At 41.4% G+C, this 21,328-nt stretch overlaps 1 protein-coding gene across 1 annotated transcript in view; it reads right to left on the reverse strand.

Moving 5' to 3' along the window:
* XYLB (xylulokinase) overlaps positions 1-21,328 on the reverse strand; it is an 894,017-nt gene that overhangs the window by 527,743 nt on the left and 344,946 nt on the right. The window contains exon 13 of the mRNA XM_086941458.1: positions 1,022-1,137. Coding sequence (XP_086797584.1) covers positions 1,022-1,137 — 116 coding nt within the window. The remainder of the gene's footprint in view (positions 1-1,021; positions 1,138-21,328) is intronic.

Genomic DNA, 21,328 nt, shown 5'->3' on the forward strand with positions numbered 1-21,328 from the left:
AACAAGAGTGGTTGGTGGTTGGGGTATTGAGGAGGGTAAAAGAGGAAGGGGTGGGAGGGGGAAGAGCAATAGGGGTTTTAGGAATTGGCAGAAAATCCTATAGATGTAAAGTAGTATCTCACGCAGTTCAAGGTAAGCACCATATTGGTGGTAGAAGGATAGAGCTTACTAGTCAATAGCATCAAATGAAAGAGATAGTCTCAAGTCATTGTTGAAAGAGGCTATTCAAAAAAGCCAGTGATTAAATAGGAGGGTGCGGGGCAGAGCCTGCTTCACATATATTGTAAGTGAATGGCATGTTTGACAACTGCACTAGTGATCCAAACATAACAAGCATTTGAAAATCTAATAGGTCTGATGGTGAGTGCCATAGCACAGTTTTGCTAATGCCTGTTTTGTTACTGTTGGTAGGATTGCTGGACACTCCCCAATGTGTTAAAGAAATGCCTAACAGCAAAATCAGTTTTGCCTTCAAAAAGCGCCCATTGCCATCGTAGTTTTTGGGACTGAAGTAAATGAAGAATACACATACTCTGTTTTTTTAAGGTAAGTTTGACCTTTAAATGCACAAGTTAAATTAAATTCAAATTAAATCTACATTTCAACTTGTACTCTGCTGTGACCATGCATCTATTTTGGAAAATGTATTGGGTATAAATGTGAATTACTTCTTGCTTTTGATATGTTCAATTACACTTTTTTCATACCATTTAATCACTCTATCAAAATTAAATTGGTGATTTTCTTCGTTTAGCCCAGAAAAATTTGCTTTCAATAAATGAGAATATCTTTTGTGAAGTCCAACACTTCTACTCACTGCAGTTAGGTTCGTAATCTGTAAAGGTTATCAGCATTTTAAAATATATATCACTTATGGAATATGAATTAAGTCAAGCCAACTTGCAGTCAATTTTGATAGAATATCCGGACTTCTACGGTAAGCCTATAGAGGTATCAATGAAATCAGTGCACTTAAATGTAAATGATTTTAAAAGCAGAAACTTTGTGTTGCGACTCCTACCGAGGTTTCCATTGTTACCAGAGCAGGTTGCTCTCAAGGCTTTCGAAAATTCATCCCAGGAACCCGCTGCACAATCGTCTCTGATCTTCTCCCTCATTAAGGAACCATTTTTGTAACTAAAAGAAAATGGTATAAATATTTGACAATGTGAACATGTATATGTAAACTGGATTCACTCAATAATGAGTGTTCTCTTTTTTAAATATATTACAGTGAATGTTACCACTGGAAAAACACACATTGAGTTTAATATTAGTACAATAATTTCAGGGCTTCTAAATAGATAAAATGAAATAGTAAAGTAAAACATACTGTATTACCTAAACTAAACAAGCAGTATGGAATATACAAATTATCATTTATAGACTGTTAGACCTGGTATCATTGGTGTGAGTCTCCCTTCTATTTTTTTACTGATTGCCTCCTCTGTTTTTTATCTGTTTTGCTGGTTAGATGATTTGGGCACTGTGACACTGCTATTCAGTGCCACAGTGCAAGTGCTCCCTATGTTAAATTGGTGTATTTATTAGTGACTCATGATTGGGTTATTTGATGTACTTGTAAGATCCTAATACAGTGCACCATGTGTGCCCAGGGCTTGTAAGTCAAATGCTGCTGGTGGGCTTGCAGCACTGGTTGTGCCACCCACAGAAGCAGCATGTATGTGTGTCTCAGGCCTGCCACTGCAGGGCCTGTGTGCAGTCTGTGACTGCCATGTCGACTTGGCAAGTGCACCCACTTGCCAGTCCCTAAACCTTCCCTTTTCTTCATGCCAGACACCCCTATGGTGGGCCCAAGGGCAGGGTGCAATGTAAGGATAAGGTAGGACATGCCCTAGTGTGTGTGGAATGTCTTACTAGTGAATTACAGCCATTTTCGTTTTTCACTATTGCAAGGCTACCTGTTCCCCATAGGCCAGAATGTACAGTTTGATTATTACATCTTATGATCCTAACTGACTCAGGGAACTAGGCAGAAATTCGAGTTTAGTATGCCTGAACTCAGAATGATAAAATACATATTTTAGTGAAGTTGCTTTTAACATTCTGTATTTGAAAATACCACTTTTAGAAAGTAGGTATTTTCTTGCCTAACTATCCAAGCCTGCCTCTGCTATGTTGAGTACTCCTTGACTGGAGTTTGAGTAACAGGGGCTGGGTGATTCCAGGAGATAGGGTGAGTCAGCCCAAAGCTGAATAGCGAAATCTGCATGTTGATGGGTGGGAGGAGTTGCACCTGGGACCTGAATAAGGCGGTGCCTTCCCTCCACAATGCTGGCTCCACCTTCTGTGGTGTGTCTGATGTCCCTGGCCTACACTGTGAAAGGAAAGAAGGAGTCTTGTCAACAAAGTGCTCCAGGACTGACCAGAACTGGTTTGGACTAGGCGAGGCCTCTCTGCCTTCAGAGAATTTGACTATACATTTAGGGACCCAGACCCCACGAATTTAGATCACTTCTGGGAACAAGACAAACCTTTTGCAAAGGAGAAGAACCAAGGAAACTGCAGGAGTTTGGACTGCCCCCCCCCCCTCTGCCAGTGTGCTGTTTGCTGAGTTGGCCTGCAGTGGTCTCTTCATTGCCAAGGAAAGGAGAAGGAACTTTTACAGAACTTTCATCATCTTGCAGAATATTACTCCAAGGGTTTGATTTGAGCTTGCCTCCTGACCGAAGTCTCAGTGATACCAGACTTCACCCTTCTGTTTGCCTGCATCTTGAACTTGCTGTTCTAGTGCTACAGAAGGAATCTGCAATACTGACGCCAGCGAGCGACACCGTAATCTGCAATGAAGTCGTGAGCGCTGCTCCGACATGCGGCGTAGATCCGAAGCCAGCCACCGTGCCACATCGACGTCAGGGACGACCTCGTAAGCCTGCCATAGCCGTGAGCGCTCCTCCCACTTGCTATGCCAGCCCGATGCCTACTGCTGTGCCGCATCGACTCTGAAGCCGCCATCATCACAGAGCCAATCGTCGACGCGGGTGGACAAGAATCCATCGACATCCTGACATCGTACGGAACCCTGGTTTTGGCGCAAGCATCCAGGTCCTGACGCCTCATCTGCCCGATAGTAAGGAACCGACACCGCAACGCGCCAACGGCGCCGCATCTCCGAGACGCCATGAGCTGTCTTTGTTTTTGCTTTCCCAAGGTACTGTTCTTTGTGGGTCCATCTTGACTTAGGGCCCGACGCCTCGCACCTCGCAGTTGGTGCCATACTTTAGGATTTCTTTGATCTTGACGTCTTGTTAACTCTAGTTGGGGTTATCGGTTGCTAAAGACTGCTTTTAAGTGAATAACCTATTTTTGACCTATTTCTACCATCTTGAAGAATTCCTATTGAGTACAGTATTGTGGATTGTTGCCGTTTATGGTCTTGTGATAAGTCTATATAAAGAATATTATTTTGATAAAACCTGTGTTGTGTCCAGCTGTAGTGTTTTCCCTGTATTGCTGTATGTGTTCACAAATGCTTAACACACTGCCTCTGAGATAAGCCTGTCTGCTCGTGCCAAGCTGCCAAGGGGGTGAGCAGGGGTTATCCAGTAGTGTAATTAATCCCCTTTTCCTGACTTAGAAGCAAGGGTCCATATTTGGTCAAAGGTGTATACCATTGCCAACTAGAGACCCCCAGTGCTAACATAGACAATATATTATCAATTCAACACTGAAAGTTACATACAAAAGACTTCATATGTTATACAAATAGAAGATCAGTATTTGATTATTAGGTAATGCGTACAACAAGTCCAGGGCATAAGTAAGGATATAAACCTGTTGTATCCAGATTCACCACATAGAAAACACCCTATATAATCTTCTATTCATAAGGACTTTAGTATTTTGACATAAGATTAATAAATAATATGATATCAGCACAAAGTGATATTAGTAATCACCTAAAGGACAGCATTTTGTAGATGCTAAATTATGTATGTCATAACAATAGCTGAGATAATAGCAGAAAAAGAAGAGCAGGTAAAGGTCAATCATGTGCCATACCCCGAAACAAATTAATGAGCATGGAAGTACGACCATTAATATTAATCTAATTATGCGAGTTGAATGTGAAGCATTTATCATACCTATAAAATTGACCCAAGGTGAAATAATTGCAAATGTTTAAATACAAATGCGTACAAGATTTTGCCCGATGGTTTTTCATCGTCAAGTGCAAACTGGTGAACTGTAATTTGTTAATGATCATACATGCCAAGCAAGCTTAGTGGTATCAGAAGATAGTCCACCTTTCAAACATCCAAGATGATCAGTAAAGAGAAATGTTCAATTCAGCATTAAAATGTGCCAACAATTTGATGACCATTTTACAGTTGTCAGTAATTAGAGAGACTGCCCTATACTTTTTAACAGACATGCAATAATTATCAGACTAAGAAGTCATAAATCATCATTAAAAGATCCGGAAATTGTAGCCATGTTGGCAATAGACCAAACAAAGGGGATAATGAAGAAAAGCCTTTTGAAAATTCTGTCAGTTTTAATCTCCTGATCATGCACCCTTTGGCATTCTTAACAACATAGGTTGAAATACTTTGCATCGAAAATGGGGTATATGGTTTGTAGAATTGCTGTTTTCACTGCCAAAAATATCCGGACTACAGTGCCCAAAATTCCTTCAGCAATAGCCATTCTGGGTGTATGAAGTATAAATACTGACCACACTGGAAAAAACACAAACTTCCAGCATATGAGTACAATTGTTAGATTTCGTGCCCTGGACAAGGGCACTAGGACCCTGGGCAAAGGGCAGAGGCCAAGGGACACTGGACACCACGTCCGGTGTAGTTGAGGGGCGACTAGGGGACTGGCAGTCGAAGGAGGACCTCAAGGCAGGAGGTCGCAATACAATGCAGCTGTAACAATATGACCGAATAAAGACTTGCCTGAGATCACTATCGTGTCCAGCGTATCTGTGAGCAGGGAGAACACGACAACTGGTGACGAAGGTGGTGTGATCAGAGGACCGAAATCAAAGAAAAGAAGAGCTGCTGTCCGTCGCGGTTAAGACAACGACAAAATCGAGACCAGGAGCCCACCCTGTCTCATGGATAGAGGAGGAAGCGGCGTGGGAGCCCACCCCAACAACCATCGAAGGAAACAGCACTGTCTGCATTTCCCGGTAAGCAGACCAAAAGCGAGTGAAAGAGCGTGCGCTCTAAATTAAAGAAAATGTGAGATATCGCGAGAAGAGAGGCGGCCATTTTAGAATCAGGCAGCCAGGACCAATCACAACGCGAGAAATGCGGGGGCCATTTTGAAACCAGGCAGAGCGCTGAGTGGCTGGGAAGTCTTGCGAGACCACTGGTGGCCATCTTTAAGTCAGGCGAATCAGACAATCACAAGAGAGATCAGCCCGGCGGCTATTTTGAGGCCAGGCAAACGCGAGGAAAGGCTAAAAAGTGCCGATTTGGGCAGCAAAGAAAGAAAAAAGCACAGGCAAAGGCAACAAAGGCACAGCAAAGAAGCTAAAAGAAAGGAAATAAGAAATGAGGCCATAAGAAAAGGAAATAAAGGAAAATAACAAAAGGGTGCCAGGAAGAGCACAAGAAAGACGAGATGGCAGACCCGAAGCCAGAAAGACAAAGTGCACAATACAGACGACCACTACCATTCAACTTGTCTGAGCCGCAAGTAGGAATTAGATGGGAAAAGTGGATCAGACGCTTCGAGAGATACATGGAAGCGACATATGTATTAGACACAAAGCGACTAGGACTGTTCCTGAATTTAGTAGGGGATTACATTGAAGACCTTTTAGTGACATTGCCAAGCGAGGAAACTGCCACCTATGACAAATTAAAAAAATGCCTAACAGCGAAATTTGACCCGCAGAGAAATGTCAATTTTGAACGATACACCTTCGCAATCGCATTTCAACAACTCGATGAGACGCTAGATGACTTTGCGACGAGACTAAGAAAGCTAGTGACTCACTGTGAATTTATTAAATTTGACAACGAACAAGCAATCAGGCTGCGCATCATTGAGGGCTGCCGCAACACGGAGTTCCGTGCAAGGATCCTGAAAGAACTAACATCATTAGAGAACATCCTGTCACTAGCAAGAACGGAGGCAAGAGCAACAGCACACGCAAAGGATATGGAGCGAGGAAAAGAGAAGCGAGTGGAACAGGCACACCGCATAACTAACAAAAATCGCGCTGGAGGGTGGAGAAAAGTCGGAAATGAACAGGCAGCGAAGAAACAACCTGAGGAAACCTGCTACAGATGCGGACTCGAATTTCCACATCGAGGCCCATGCCCAGCACTTGGTCAGACATGCAGAAAATGCAACGGGAGGAATCCCTATGCCAGTGTATGTCAAGGAGTGCAGTTTAGGAACGACAGGGGAAGGACAGGTAGACCACGAATGTCGACAACCAGGCATGTCAGACATGTCGAAACAGGAACAAGAAGCTCATCACTAGAATCAGGTGAAGAAGAGGAGGAAGAAAAGACTAAACCACTATATCTTATGTCGGATGTTATCACGGAAAATACTGATGAAGATGACAAAGAAGAAAGAATATGCCTGATAGACAAAAGCAAAATGAAGAAGACAGAGTCCGTAACCATAGGAGCAGGATCACACAAAACAAAGTTAGTCCTGGACAGCGGTGCAACATGTAACATCATGTGTGTATCGGAGTATGAAAAGATGAAGACAAAGCTGACATTGAGACCTTCCAGAGTTGAAGTATTCACGTGGGGATCACGGAAACCAGTGACAAATATGGGAAAATTTACAGAAGAACTGACGTACAAAGACCAAAAGATCAAAGAAGACATTCACGTGCTGAAGGGAGACATCCCAGCGCCATGCTTACTGAGCAACATCACGGCTCAGAAAATGGGTCTCATGGCAATGACATACAACATGTCAGAGAAAAGGAGCATCCTGAAGGAATACCCCAAGCTGTTACAAGGACTAGGGAAACTAAAAGGGCGGCAAATAACGCTGCATATTGACGAAACAGTCAGGCCAGTAGCGCAACATCATCAGAGGGTACCGATAAATCTGCAGCCACAAGTAGAGGAAGAACTGGAAGCACTCCTCAGGCAAGACATCATAGAGCCAGCAGAAGGACCAACAACATGGGTGTCACCAATCGTGGCTGTACCAAAGAAAGACACAACTAGGATAAGAATATGTGTCGACATGAGGATACCGAACAAGGCAATTGAACGCGAAAGACATCTCGGACCACACCTCGACGATATGATCAGCTGCCTAACAGGCACAAGACGATTTTCAAAACAAGATCTATGTAAGGGATATCACCAGCTAGAACTAGATCCTCAGTCACGATACATCACAACATTTTCCACACATCTAGGTCTCTTCAGGTATAAACGGTTGAGTTTTTGAATATCGCCCGCAGCGGAGATTTTTCAGGAGACGATAAGACAGATAATAAGACCAGTGAAAAACAGTCACAACTACAGTGATGACATTCTAGTTTTTGGAAAATCAGACGAGGAACATGACAAAGCACTAAGAGATGTGTGCTCGGACCTAGAAAAGGCAGGTCTGACACTCAATGAGGACAAATGTGAGCTGGAGAGGGACGAACTGGTATTCTTTGGCCACATTTTCTCAAAAAAAGAAATGCGGCCAGACCGAACCAAAGTAAGGACACTGGAAAAGGCAAACAAAGCGAGAGACGTGGCAGAAGTAAGGTCATTCCTCGGACTTGCAAGCTACTGTGCAAGATACATCCTAAATTTTGCGACTGTAAGTGCACCACTGAGGGAGCTGACAAAACAAGGAAAAAGCTTCACATGGAATGAAGACTGCAGCAAAGCCTTCCAAGAAATTAGACATGCCGTGACGGCAGGGGATCACCTGGCATATTTCGACCCGAGGCTATGCACTGAACTGACTGTAGATGCCAGCCCAGTGGGGCTAGGAGCAATATTAGCACAACATCAATAAGGAAAAGATTCCCCAAGACAAGTGGTGGCATATGGAAGCAAAAGCCTATCGGAAGTAGAAAAAGGATACTCTCAGCCGGAAAAAGAAAGCTTGGTGGTAGTATGGGCGTGTGAACACTACCACATGTTCATCTACGGAAAGCCATTCACAATCATAACGGATCACCAAGCACTGATAAGGATATATGGAAACCCAAATGCAAAGATACCGCCCAGGATAGAAAGGTGGGGGGATAAAACTGATGGACTACAACTTCAAGATAATACACAAGCCCAGGAAGGAACACAATCCCGCAGACTATGTGTCAGGGCACCCCCTGCCACAAGCATCCCAATTGACAACTCTGGCGGAAGAATATCTGAATTTTGCACTCAAACACAACACACCGGCAACCATAACGATGGAAGAGCTAGAGCAAGAAACAAAACAAGACATCACCATGCAAATGATAATGAGAGTGACCAAGCAGCAAAGGTGGAGGCAGGTAAACAGCAACAGCAACTGGGAAGAAGGAGTACTGAAGGAAGAGCTGTTAGCGTTCAAAAAGATCAGTGAGGAACTATCAGAAAGCGAGAATGGCATAGTGATGAGAGGCACCCGAATAGTAATGCCCAGAACACTAAGAAGAAGGACAGTAGAACTAGCACATGAATCACATTGAGGAATTGTAGCAATAAAAAAAATGCTGCGAGAAAAAGTATGGTTTACGGGACTAGATAACATGGTAGAGGAAATTGTGATGCACTGTCACATCTGCCAAATAACAGGCCCGCCATCAATTCTCAAGGTTCCCAATAATCAGACAAGTAGTGTCAACATCAGCAAACGCAATGCTACCCATCCTGGATGACATTTTCGCAGCATGGGGCTCATCACAGACACTGAAGACCAACAATGGCCCACCATTTTCTGGAGAAGAATTTAAAAGGTTCATGGAATACCTTGGAATACATCATCGAAGGATAACGCCTCTGTGGCCACAAGCCAGCGGAATGGCCGAACGGTTCATGGGGACAATCAAAAAAGCAATACAGAGAGCAAAGCTAACACAGATCTCAATTGGGCAAGCACTATGCCAAGTGCTGAGGGATTACCGGAACACACCTCACAGTTCCACAGGAAAGTGCCCCGCAGAACTAGTTTTGGTGCGATCAGGCAGAACGAGGTTGCCGCAAGTGAAAGAAGCTGAAAGAGTGGATCAGAAAGACATAGCCGAAAGAGACAAGGAAGCGAAAGCAAAAATGAAGGCGTATGCTGATCGGAGGAGACATGCAACAGATGCGAAAGTGAAGGAAGGGGACACTGTGGTAGTACGGCAAAGACAACTACGTAAATCAGACAGTGTTTTCTCAAAAGACCCATTGACAGTAACAGAAGTGAAGGGGCCAATGGTAACGGCATCAGCAGGACAATATCGAATCACCAGAAACAGCTCACACTTTAGGGAACTAAAGACTAAACAGGAAGAGCTGCCGACCAAAGGGCTGAAGGAAGACGCACAAGAGGAAGGAACACAAGAGGAGGTCAGAGAACAACGACCAAGAAGAGAATGCAAAAAGACCAAATACTGATCAAAGAGATGTAAAGAGTAGGAGGCCGTGGAAACTCTCTCTCTCTTTCTCTCCTTCTCTCTGTCTCTCTCTCTCTCTCTCTCTCTCTCTCTATCAATCTCTCCACGGCCACATGTAACATCAAGCAAAATGTTTGTTTCATAACAAGGGGGGAGATGTCGTGCCCTGGACAAGGGCACTAGGACCCTGGGCAAAGGGCAGAGGCCAAGGGACACTGGACACCACGTCCGGTGTAGTGGAGGGGCGACTAGGGGACTGGACAGTCGAAGGAGGACCTCGGGGCAGGAGGTCGCAATACAATGCAGCTGTAACAATATGACCGAATAAAGACTCAGAGTAATCAGAGTAATTAAAAGGATAGATCTAGATAATCACTAAGAACTCTACCCTGGAATGGCTGTAAACAAATAGATATAACAAAGTTATCAAAATAACAAAATACATTTGTTGCAAAAGCATGTTACGTATGGAATATGTCACACATTGTATAATACATAATTTCTCTCCTAAGGAACCTGCAGGACAATCTCAGCAGAGGGTATTTCATCTAAATAAGCTATAAAATGCGCTGGCAAGTGAAGAAAAACGTGTGTTGTTATTCCAGATTCTCAGTGCTGAAGTATTTATTATCCACATTCTCTGGTCTAAGTCTTAGAGTAATAAAGCCATTAAGTATTTCAACTGTTAGGTTTAGTTGGTTATATTTATGTTCATAAGGTATTGTGTGCGCATTGTCAGTTTTAAAGGATTGCTGGAAATTGTAAGTAAACCAGATGTTAATTATAACAATATACACTTGGAAATAGACCCAAGGTCAAACAAGGCGATTTGATTTGAAGAACTTGCAAAGCTTTAATAGTAATTGAAGCTTTATCGTCTCTTGTTTTTATTTCACCATCTGAAAATCCCATCAAAGGGTTAGATATATAATTAAGAATACTAATAATCAATCATTTATAGCATCAGTAAAATTATTCAGAGCATGGATGTCTTGCAGGATTTTGGTGCGTCCTGTTCTTCTGGATACATTTGTTTGGTTTCATCAGGAGATAATAAATAAGTTTGCTTAATTTTTTTTGAATGAGTATTCCTTAAATGTGCTTAGGAGGTGGAAAGAACAACGCCTATTGTGCCAACAAGATTTACCAAGGAACAGCAATGATAATTGAATTGCAAAGTATTAACAAGCAATAGAATTGGCTGCAATGAATACAATTGACAAGTAAGGGATTTGTACATAGACTGTACATAAACAAATGATGAATCATGTGTCAAAATTACAACACAGAATATTTGGATGTGTCACATAGAGCCTGTTCTTATATCACTTATTCTTGTCCATGCAGCCTAGAGATGCAATAGCCAGCAAGCACTTTGTGTTACAGGAATTAATCCATACATATGGAATTTTAACTTAATTACATCTTTATAAATTAATAAAACTAGTTTCACTAGCATGCAGTATCTTACACTAAATATTTCGGCTAAATAATTTTAAAGTTAAAGAAAAAAGTTCAACTGGTTATCAAACTTTCCAATTAAGAATTGAAATTAGGATAGGTAAAGTTCTGTTAATAAAAAAGCAACTTAAAATGAAAACTCCTTCTAGGTGGCACTACGCATACTGTACTTATTCAAAAGTGAATAGTAATACAACAGAGCAACCTTGAAACAAAAAATTAGAACGTAATTTAATCAAATTCCAAGTACCAGCCAAGCAATTGTGCACGTATAGAAATACTTGGGTCTTTTCCGCAGTTAGCAAATTACCCTCAAAGAACGTTATCAATTAATGAGGCAGTACAATCATATATCAATACTGTTCGTTTAATTGGTTAAATACTTAATTTAGAACACTGATGAAAACTGTATTGTGTCGACTTTACACTGTGCCCTTAAAACTAGTGATCTTCTGGGGCCTTTCTGAGGATTGAGAGATTAATTGCATACCACATGTCCTCGGGTAAGGCACCCCAGTGTGAGGAGCTCAAGACAGAGAAGGTTGTGACTGCCTTTGGTTTAAGCCTGACAAAGGAGAAGCTTAGCAGCTCCTCAAATCTCTATCTGTGTTGTTCAGGGAAATCAGTTAACCACATATTGGGGGAATTTAAACCACTGATGCATCTATACACCCAAAAGCTTCATTTGATCAAACTTCTGTCCCTAATTGTAAGCCCGTTTAGAGTTTTGAGAGCTTTGACATGTGATCTATTCTGTCCCAGCCAGAGGTCAGGTTAACAGTGGTATTCTGGGCTCACAGAAGATGGTTAAGTGGGATGTCCATCAGACCAGTGGAGAGGTGGTTGCAATAATCTAATATCCAGTTAAAAGCCAATTCTACCTCCAAGATAAGAAGTTTGATGTTTGGTAACTTGAAATGTGTGCTTTTGAATGACAGCCTTGCCTCCATAGCCCCCTGTTCAAATCAACCTTGACTCAGAAAATGGAGCTCAGAGCAGGCTACTCGGCACCAACATAAGCACTGTCAATGAAAGCACATTTAAAAGCACGCAAAAAGCGCTTACTGGCCCAGAAGATAAACATAATAATTTTGCTAGATTGAACATATGTATTACCCATTACAGCCATAGGTAATACAGAATCATATCTAGAGGGAGCACTGAGTGTCAGTTTGGATTGTGCGGTGCCAGAATCACCCCTCCACTAAGTTGTGAGTGTAGGCAAGCTTGAACTGATGATGCTGGGGCTGCACCTATTCTGCGTGGGAGAGCTTGAACTACTGATGCTCTGGCAGTGGCCATTCTATGTAGGAGGGCGGTTTGGACTTTAGTTTCCTTGCGGGACCAGTTATGTGAAAGACACTTTGACTGCTGCAGTACATATAGATCTTATCCTGTGTGTGTTAGGGAAGCTTGCACTGCTGATGCATAGGCTCTACCTGTTCGGTGAAGAAAGCCACCTTGCACTGCTATTGAACATGTGTTACCTGTTTCATGTGCACGAGGAAAACATGCTGATGAAATGTATGATGTATCTGTACAGTGAGAAAGGCACTGCTGGTGCCCTTGCTACAATTTGTGTATGAAACAGGAAAGCTTGCACTGCCAGTGCAGTGAGGAAAGAAACCTTAGACAAAATATAACCATGTTGCTTTAGTTGTGTGTAGATCAAGGAGGCTTGCTTCGCTGAAGCCCAACCAGTACCTATTCAGTAGGAGCGAGGGTGAGCACCCAGCACTTTTATACCCTTGAAGTATTAATTCTATATATATGATGGACATATGATCCACTGATGTCCATGCTGAACCATGCTGCTAAGGATGAAATCCTGCACTGCTTGACATATGCTGTAACTGTTCTGGGAGAGAGACACATCTGCACAGATGAGCTCGATTCTACAGCTTTCCTGTGAGTGAGGCAAACTTCCCTGCCTGATGTGCGTGCTCTACCCGTACTGTGAGGGTAGAAGCTTACACTGCTGGTGCAACGTCATCACCTGTTCTGATACTGAGGAAGGTTGCACTGTTGACAACTCAGTGTTACCTGTTTTGTGAGAGATGGAAGTTTGTGCTGCTGATGATTAAGCCATATATATTTTCTGTGATGGAAGGAACCGTGCAGTTACGAATGGGGGAGGGGGGCGCGCATGTGTGTGTGTCTTACTTGACAGATGCTCATGGGCTCGCTGTTTCTGGACCTCGTGAAAATCTTTTTTCCATACGAAAATCTAAACAGTTGGTATGTCGTCATTTTCTGTGAGCTAATATTTATTTGGGGTGAGACCGTTTTTATAACGAACAATGTGCCGTTCACCTATTGATGCTATAAAATGCTCCTGAATTATTTTCCCCCTGAGTCGACTGTTACTGCCACAGCCTGACTGACCTCTTTCTTTCCCAGTAACTTTCCACTTCTTTATTCTATTCCCCCCCCCCCCCTTTCCACGGGTATGCCCGCAGCTCGCTATTTGCAGGTACTATGGATTAAATGTGCCTCAAAGAACCTCATGGTATGTATTTATTCAAACCTCTGGCTGGAGGGAACAGAGCTATCCATTATCCAAACATGCTGACAGCACAATCGACCACTAGCATCAGATAATGGAAATACGTAATATTTGAGTGATCAGATATCATCAACATACTCGGTCACTCTTTTTCTATTCTTAGATTAGATGTATATGAGCAGCACAATCAATCACTCATCTCGCTACAATTGGAATGCTATTACAAGCATCGGTTCGCTTCTCAAAGGCATTATTGAATCTCAAAGGATCTTCCTGGCTTCTGTCCATTTAAAATGCTTTGCTCTTTGTGCTTTTGCCAGGGGTTGTGGGTGAGAGGGATGTGTGTGTGTGTGTGTGTGTGTGTGTGTGTGTGTGTGTGTGTGTGTGTGTGTGTGTGTGTGTGTGTGTGTGTGGGTGGGTGTGTGTGTGTGTGCGTGTGCAAGTGTGTGTTTGTGTGTCTGTCTGTCTCTAGTTTCTACCGGTGGAATTACTTTTCTGTCAAAAACAGCAAATGGATGGTCTTTCAACAACTTACCTACTCCTCCAAGTCAGAGCAGCAAGCACAAAGATGACCACCTTTTAGAGCAGGTTTTCACTCTGCAACATGTGATCGAGGTAGGCTTTTTTCAGTCAATATGATCAACTATTTATTTCAGTATCCCTTTTCAGTTTGTAATTTCAAACAAGTACAATTCCGTGACTGTGCCCACCATGCTATGCTAAAGGCAAGTAAAACAGTAATACTAAGCCTTATAACAAATATTTTCCAGTGAGTTGAAAGAACTCAAATTGAGAAAACATGAGAACGAAATGTGATAGTGTTCAAATTCAAAGACGAGGAAACCAAAAATGATTGACCTTCTAGATAGTTTTGAGGTCTCTGAGATTCTTCCTTCTCCTTGTGTATAAACCTGGATACCTGAAAAAGCAGAATTGCCTCGCTCTTTGCTATACAAAATATCTCTGGATCCCCCAGACCCAGTAAATGATTGCCTAATTTCGTAACTTACCCTCCTGGCGAAATGTATAGTCAACTGCCATTTCATAGCTGCATGTATGTATGTATGTATGTATGTAGTGGTACTTACATAGTGCAAACCTAGCTACAGGCACTGGAGAGCTGCATGTCTTACCTAGAATGAAACAGTGTATTTCACTCCAAACAAGATGGTTTCAGCACAGCAATAAGCATGGAGACTGAAGAAGGTGTATCACGTGGTATCCCCAACAAAGTTCATAAAGTTTCAGAAGGCACAAGAAACATTTAGCGTCTGACCAGGTCAGATCTTACAGCATGCAAAAATAGAGCAAATAGCTATAGAAAGATGATAGGGATTTCTAGGGTAGTCCGATAGCACAGAAACCCTAACAAAGATCCTCTTATTGCCTACAGGAACCAGGTTAGTTGCAAAAGTTTATGCTACTCTGCTCAAGGAAATATGAGGAAATACGCTAGTAGTGAGTAGGGAATTGGAAGAAGATTGCCCTGTCCATTTCGGATCAAGAGTGGGAAGCAAATGAAACATTTTGAGCAATGGCGGATTTTAGCTGGTATAGTTACATCGTTGAATAGAAAATATATAACCCTGATAAATCAACATAGAATAACACTTAGTGTTCAATAGGATTTCCCTAATGCTCGCGTGCTAATGCAGGCTTCCTCAACATGATATAGTCATGTCCAATAACTGTTCTCGGAAGGGGTGGTGGTTCAACCAATACCAGAAGGAATCCCAAGGGAAATGCTGAGACACTTCATGGTAGGGTTTCTCCCGAAGCTAAAAATTGCAAACTGGAATTAGAGTGTGTAGCTCTGGGAACAGTGATGGCCGAAAGACATGTGGCAATAAACTGGATGAAGTAGACATGCCCCAAATCAAAAATTAGAAAAACAACATGCTGAAATCGGCAGCATCAGAAGAGAGTCTCATGAAATACACTGGAATAGATGATATATTGGTAGACAACCTTATGTAATGAGCTATGCTGATTTAATACCTATCACAACCCCGGATACAAGAACTCCTTGTAAACATGAACCTAACGAGAGTAGAACATGAACAAAAGGAAACAGATGAGCGACACCTAGAGTTACAGGGCTGGCAGTAATGAGTGTAAAAAGACCAAAAGGGTTGGAAGGGCACTTGCTAAGCAGAAAGCACAACGAAAGAGGGAATACAAATGTAAATTATAGACTAATTGGATAGTGGGGACTTGGAGCTGGTTAAAGCGGGCACTCAAGAAGATGCTATGGGTAAATGTACCTAGCAAGAGTTTTGGAGTTGTTCGGACATGTCATAGATCTGTAACATAATCCCAAAATACACTGCCTTAAGCAACTCTTATATATGATAAACTGCTCATACTGATCATCCAAAGAGGAGGAGGATGGCAAAAAATGTTGTCTGTCTATAAACAAACTGAAAGGAATGCCGAATTAGCGGTGTCACTATGCCTGGAAGGAGTACTTTATTATTGTTCATTGATGCAGTGCTCTGAAAAGGAAAATAAAGATATTAAAAAAATGCTCACTCCAACTGTGTGATATTAATCCTCATTAATGCCTGGGTTCGCTAATGCTACAGGAGTAGGTTTTCCCTTTATTTAAGGTTGACAGGTGAATAGAGCCTGCATGCAACAAAACAACAACAGGCAGAAGTTTGTTGCTCATTGTGAGGCATTGCAATAATTCTGTTACTAAATTCATGGAGTGATTAATGAGTCTCATTAGTAATTGTGAAATTATATTTTGTTCTCAGAACATATTTTTAGTTACTCAAATGTGTGTCACATTGACTTGATGCATAGATTTCTTCGAAAACAGATGACATGTCATCCATCCATTGTTCAGATTTACTATTTAGGTGGCCATGTCTTGAGAGCCTATGGAGTTGGCCGCCTTACTCATTAGCATTGATTAGAGAAGAAGCCGCTGGAATATTTATGGGGTTATTTTATATTGCAGTCAGCACTAGTAACTGTTTAGCCTGATAAGGGTCCATGCCATTTAATCAGCATGCAGGTATACCTTCTTCGTGGAGTACTATCATCTTTAGCAATCTTTAACACAGTTTATCCTCCCTCTTTGGTAATACCTAAGGTAGTACAGTGGTAATACTAGAGACGTCTCACTTTGGGGTTGTGTAACGGGGTAGGGATAAGTAACTCTCGTGAATGGTGGAGTCCTTGCCCTGCTGACCATACATCGCCTCCTTATTCACAGACTGAACAGTGGAAGGACGGTCTGATCGGTCCTGACGACGAGGAAGAAAAGAGTGGCTTCTTTAACTGGGTGTTCGCATCTGAGGAGGAGGAACCGCCCCGAAGGACGTCAGCGAAACAGGATTGGACAAAAGACGGGAAGTGATGTACACAGGGTGTGTGATCACCCCCGAGGAGAAAAAGGCGGAAGCAAGCGGCACAGAGGAGAGCAGAGGAAGCGGAGGAGACGAGGAAAGAGGCATCCCGAAGGAACATCGCGGAGAAGACGGAGGGACTGAGAGCGAGGAAAGCCAGGAGGCCAACGACCCCGTGAACCGCCGTGCCACACTCCCGAGGGAGGAGTGTGGCTGTCACAGGTACGGCGGCGGTGGGGAGCCGGAGTGCTCGAGTGTGAATAGTGTACAAATCCCGGACCGTCCCTTCCCTCTGTTGTTTCCCTTCCCTTCCATTACCCTTTCTCCTCCCCGGTACCTCACCTCCAAACCCCCTTTTTGTTCACTGAGCACTGAACACAGATTGAGCACGTTTCACTGGGTTTGCCCTCATGTTACCCGGACCCAGACCCTCATGGTGCACCACCCCTAGAGGACTTTGATCTAACGGCCTCCCTCTTTGTTGGTCTCTTGCATATCATGGAGCCGGCGGTATCCCGAGTGACGACCCACCAAGCCCCAACAAAAGACGGGAGAAGACCACCGCCACGGACCCCAGTGCCTTTGCCCGAGAGAGAATGACCCTGCGGAACCGAAAGACGTTTATGTCCAAACCCCTGAGAACTATAAAAATAAAACCATCTTTGGCCCCACTACCTGGTGTCACTGTCGTCCCTACTCCCACGCCCACAGGTTGCTATCACATGAAACCTAAATAATCTTTCCTCAAACAATTTGATAGCAGATACCACTCTCATTTTTTCCCATCTCTTGGTGTTTTCATATGAGAAGAACGGGAAAAAATGAAGTCCCCATTACTACATTGTCTAGAAGAATTGAAGGCTGTGGTCATACCAAGGAGAATCCTGTTCCTAATATATGCTTCTGGCATTGTGATTTCAGTTGCTCCTCAAAACAAGGGTACCAGGGGAACAATAAGATGTCAAAGAAAAATCCCATATCCCCTTCCAAATCTTCAACACCACTTGTGTTAAAAGACCTGGTAGAAGAGATTACAGCCCTTACAATTTTTGAGTTATAAACTAATTATACTCTACAAACAATTATGAGGAGATGGTCTTGTTTGGAGCAAAGAGAGTTAGATGGATGAGAAGGAGATAAATAGTATGGCACCTAGAGTGAATTAGATAAAGTTAATAATCTGAGTAAAGAAACTGAGATACTAAAAAACAAGAAGAAGATTTAGAAAATGGGAAGAGTAGGTGCAATTTTCATATTTCTGCCATTCATGAATCTGGAAAGGGTTCTGGCTTAATTGCTTTCCTGAAATTTAACATTCCAAGAATAGTAGGTTTAATTGACGCCTCAAATGTTAATATTTAAATAGTGTACTAGATTTGGCAAAGATTAATTCAACTTCTAAATTAAGAGGAATATTTTTTTCTACAATTTATGGACCTGATGAAGGTCATGGAAGCCACTAAACAAAAAAATCAAATGCTTTAGTCTGGGCCCAATTCACAGATCACATTTTGTGTTACATACAGTAGTACTGCAACTGTACTACACATATGGTATAAAACATAATTCACAAGCTAATACCCGGAGACTTTCACCTCAGTCTCTCTTATCTTTTCAGTGGGTATATCTCCACAATGAAGGCTGGGATCTCCACACACATAGGATTACAAATTTGTCGTAAATAAAGAAGGGACAAAGGAGTAGTGGTAAAATGGGACATTATTACTACTAAATGGTAGGGGTTCGGAGAAATTTAAGGAGTGGTTTGGGAGGAATATACTAATTTAAGGTATACATCCACAGAATACTAAACCTCTTTGGTTAACAAAGTCAGAGAGGTTTCAACACAGACTCACATATACTGTAACTCAGCATTGCAGTAGGTCAAGCAACTCACATTTTTACAACCAGTGGTACTGCAATGCACTCCTATTGAAAACAGTAAACACATGAATTTAAAATAATACCAATTGTAAAAAATGTAAATTAATTACATTTGTTTGGCATTTGCATTATATATATAAATATATATGCATGATAAAAATTATATACAATTATTGATTATTTTTTAAAGTGAAAAATATATCTTTTAACAAAGTTCACCTTAATTAAAAACTAAAATGTTAGTGAGGATGACTATGTTTTTAAAATGGAGAGAGAGAGAGAGAGAGAGTGTGTGTTTTCCAAAATTACTTGTAAAGAGAAGACTGAATTTTGAAGATCCTGCATAACTGAAATATTTTTTAAATCTTCATATGGGAGAGGAGATGGGCAGAGCAGATGCTTAATAGAATTTGCAGTAGTCCTATGACTGCATTTATATATTGGGTTCTACTGTGTCTAGAAATAGTTTACATTTACCTATGGTATCTATTTTCCTCCTTTTGTTGCCTTGCTGAATGTGTGCCTCTGTATGTTATTATCTTCCTCTGCTTTGTGCAAGCAGTTAGCCTGGTGATGCAAGTTTCGCCTGTGTGCCAGTCTTTTAGTGGGTAAAGTTACAATGTTTTTTTTTAATTTCTGGGCTTGCTTGGTCTTCTTAGTATTGTTGCTGTGTTTTTGTATACTGGTCCAATGCCATTTACTTCTCCAGGCGTATACCACGGAGTAAAGGTGGTCTCTCCTTCGGTTCCACTATTTCACCACTCGCAACTTGCAATTTAGTTTGTGTATTCCTGTCTCATTGTTGTGGTATTTATGCCTGCTACCATAATGTCTGTCTTACTGGTTTGGTATCTCATATGATTATTGTACTTCTGTCTTCGTTTTTTCTATCCTCTTTGTTGAACTTTTATATCCATCTTCATTATCTGCATCCAGTTATTTCCAGCTATCTTTATATCTCTATTCTAACTTTAGGGGCAATATGCAGGTTTTCAAGATTCACTGTTGTCTAAAGAGTGCATGATTTACATTTAATTACATTGATTGTTAAGGTTTCACATAATCCATTAAAAAGGAAGAGAGTATCATCTCATCTAGCTTGATTAAAATATCAAATAGGGTTGCTTCAAGAAACTGACTTAGCTGCTTACCTAACCAGTAAATTGAGGAGAACCAGGGTAGGTGAGATATCTAGTAGTATTAAACAGGGGTGGTTTCTCAGGAATGGGAAACAGAAAGAAGATGGAGTTTACTAGATTTGAAGCTAGATCAAGTCAAATTGGGTATTCCAAATGTGTATGGTTCACTAATAGCAATAGTACATTTTAGGAAGCAGTAATTGGTAAAATGACGCTCTACCCTCATGATAGATTTATCACAGGTGGCAATCATTTAATAAACCCCTTTGTTGACAAGCTCTCTAGTCTTAAGTACATCCCGAACTTGATGCAAAAAACATTTAAGAGGTGTTCTTGCAAAAGGGACTTGTGGATGCACAGAGAATGTTTAATTCTGAGGTTAAAGAATATTCTTTTTACTCCCCAGTTCATTATTCTCCATATAGTACTGATCATATTTTCTTAAGCAAATATATGACCCAGGATTTATATAATGCTGAAACTAGAGCGATAATTTCAGATCATTCTACAGTGATGGTTGGCCTTGGGATTTCTTTTGAAGCTTTTCATGCTGGCACCTCATTAATAATCTGCTTAATGACATATCTTACCCTTAATTTTTGTAAATGTAACACTTTATAAGAAAGACTTCTTTATGAGTTCAATATGGGCTTCTTCAGTGCTGCAGCCAGGAGGTGTAAAATCCATTTTCATGCTAGCATGAGAGGGGAGCTATTGTTATTCTAAACAATATTAAAAACACAGCCAACACAAACAACTTTCTTGAACAGCTTAGGACAAAAAAACGGAATTTAATAGAAAGTCCAGGGATCGGGTTTGTGTTTTTTTAATGTAAATTAAAGAAAAATATAAGGGGGAGGGAATCACGCTGCTAAATTGCTCTAGTAAATTGATAACTAACTATTTAAAAATGAGAGTCTTATTATTTAGAGTTTAATATTAAGAGTGTATTTGATATTGGGGCAGAAAACCATTGAAAGATGCTAATATTTCTACTTCTATAGTTCTATTTGCTTTGCTAAATCTTATGAAGCATTGTATTCTCTAGATAGTGCTCCCTGTATATGATTTTTAGATTGCAATGTTTAACTTGCTAAACTGCAGGTTCTTTCTAGGGTCCACTTGATAGTATTGAAAAAAGATATAGTTTTGTATGGCTTACATGCAGCTCTCAAAAATCTTCTCAAGAGTAAGGCACATCGCCCTGCTGTCTTTTCAGTTGAATTTTTCTTACAATTTTCGAAACAGCTTGTACCCAGTCTACAGTCACTATATCAGTTTTTTAAGTCTATTTGTAGAAATAAAGGGTCTTATTCGGATGCTATGTAGTGCCTAATACTGACAGACCATGATCCATCTCTTTGTAAATATTACAGACCCCTCAATTCAACTCATTTGAGTTGCAAAATGTATGCAAAGATTTTTCAAAGGCATA

The sequence above is a fragment of the Lissotriton vulgaris genome, chromosome 10 (genome assembly GCF_964263255.1).
Source record: "Lissotriton vulgaris chromosome 10, aLisVul1.2, whole genome shotgun sequence".
Classification (NCBI taxonomy): Eukaryota; Metazoa; Chordata; class Amphibia; order Caudata; family Salamandridae; genus Lissotriton; species Lissotriton vulgaris.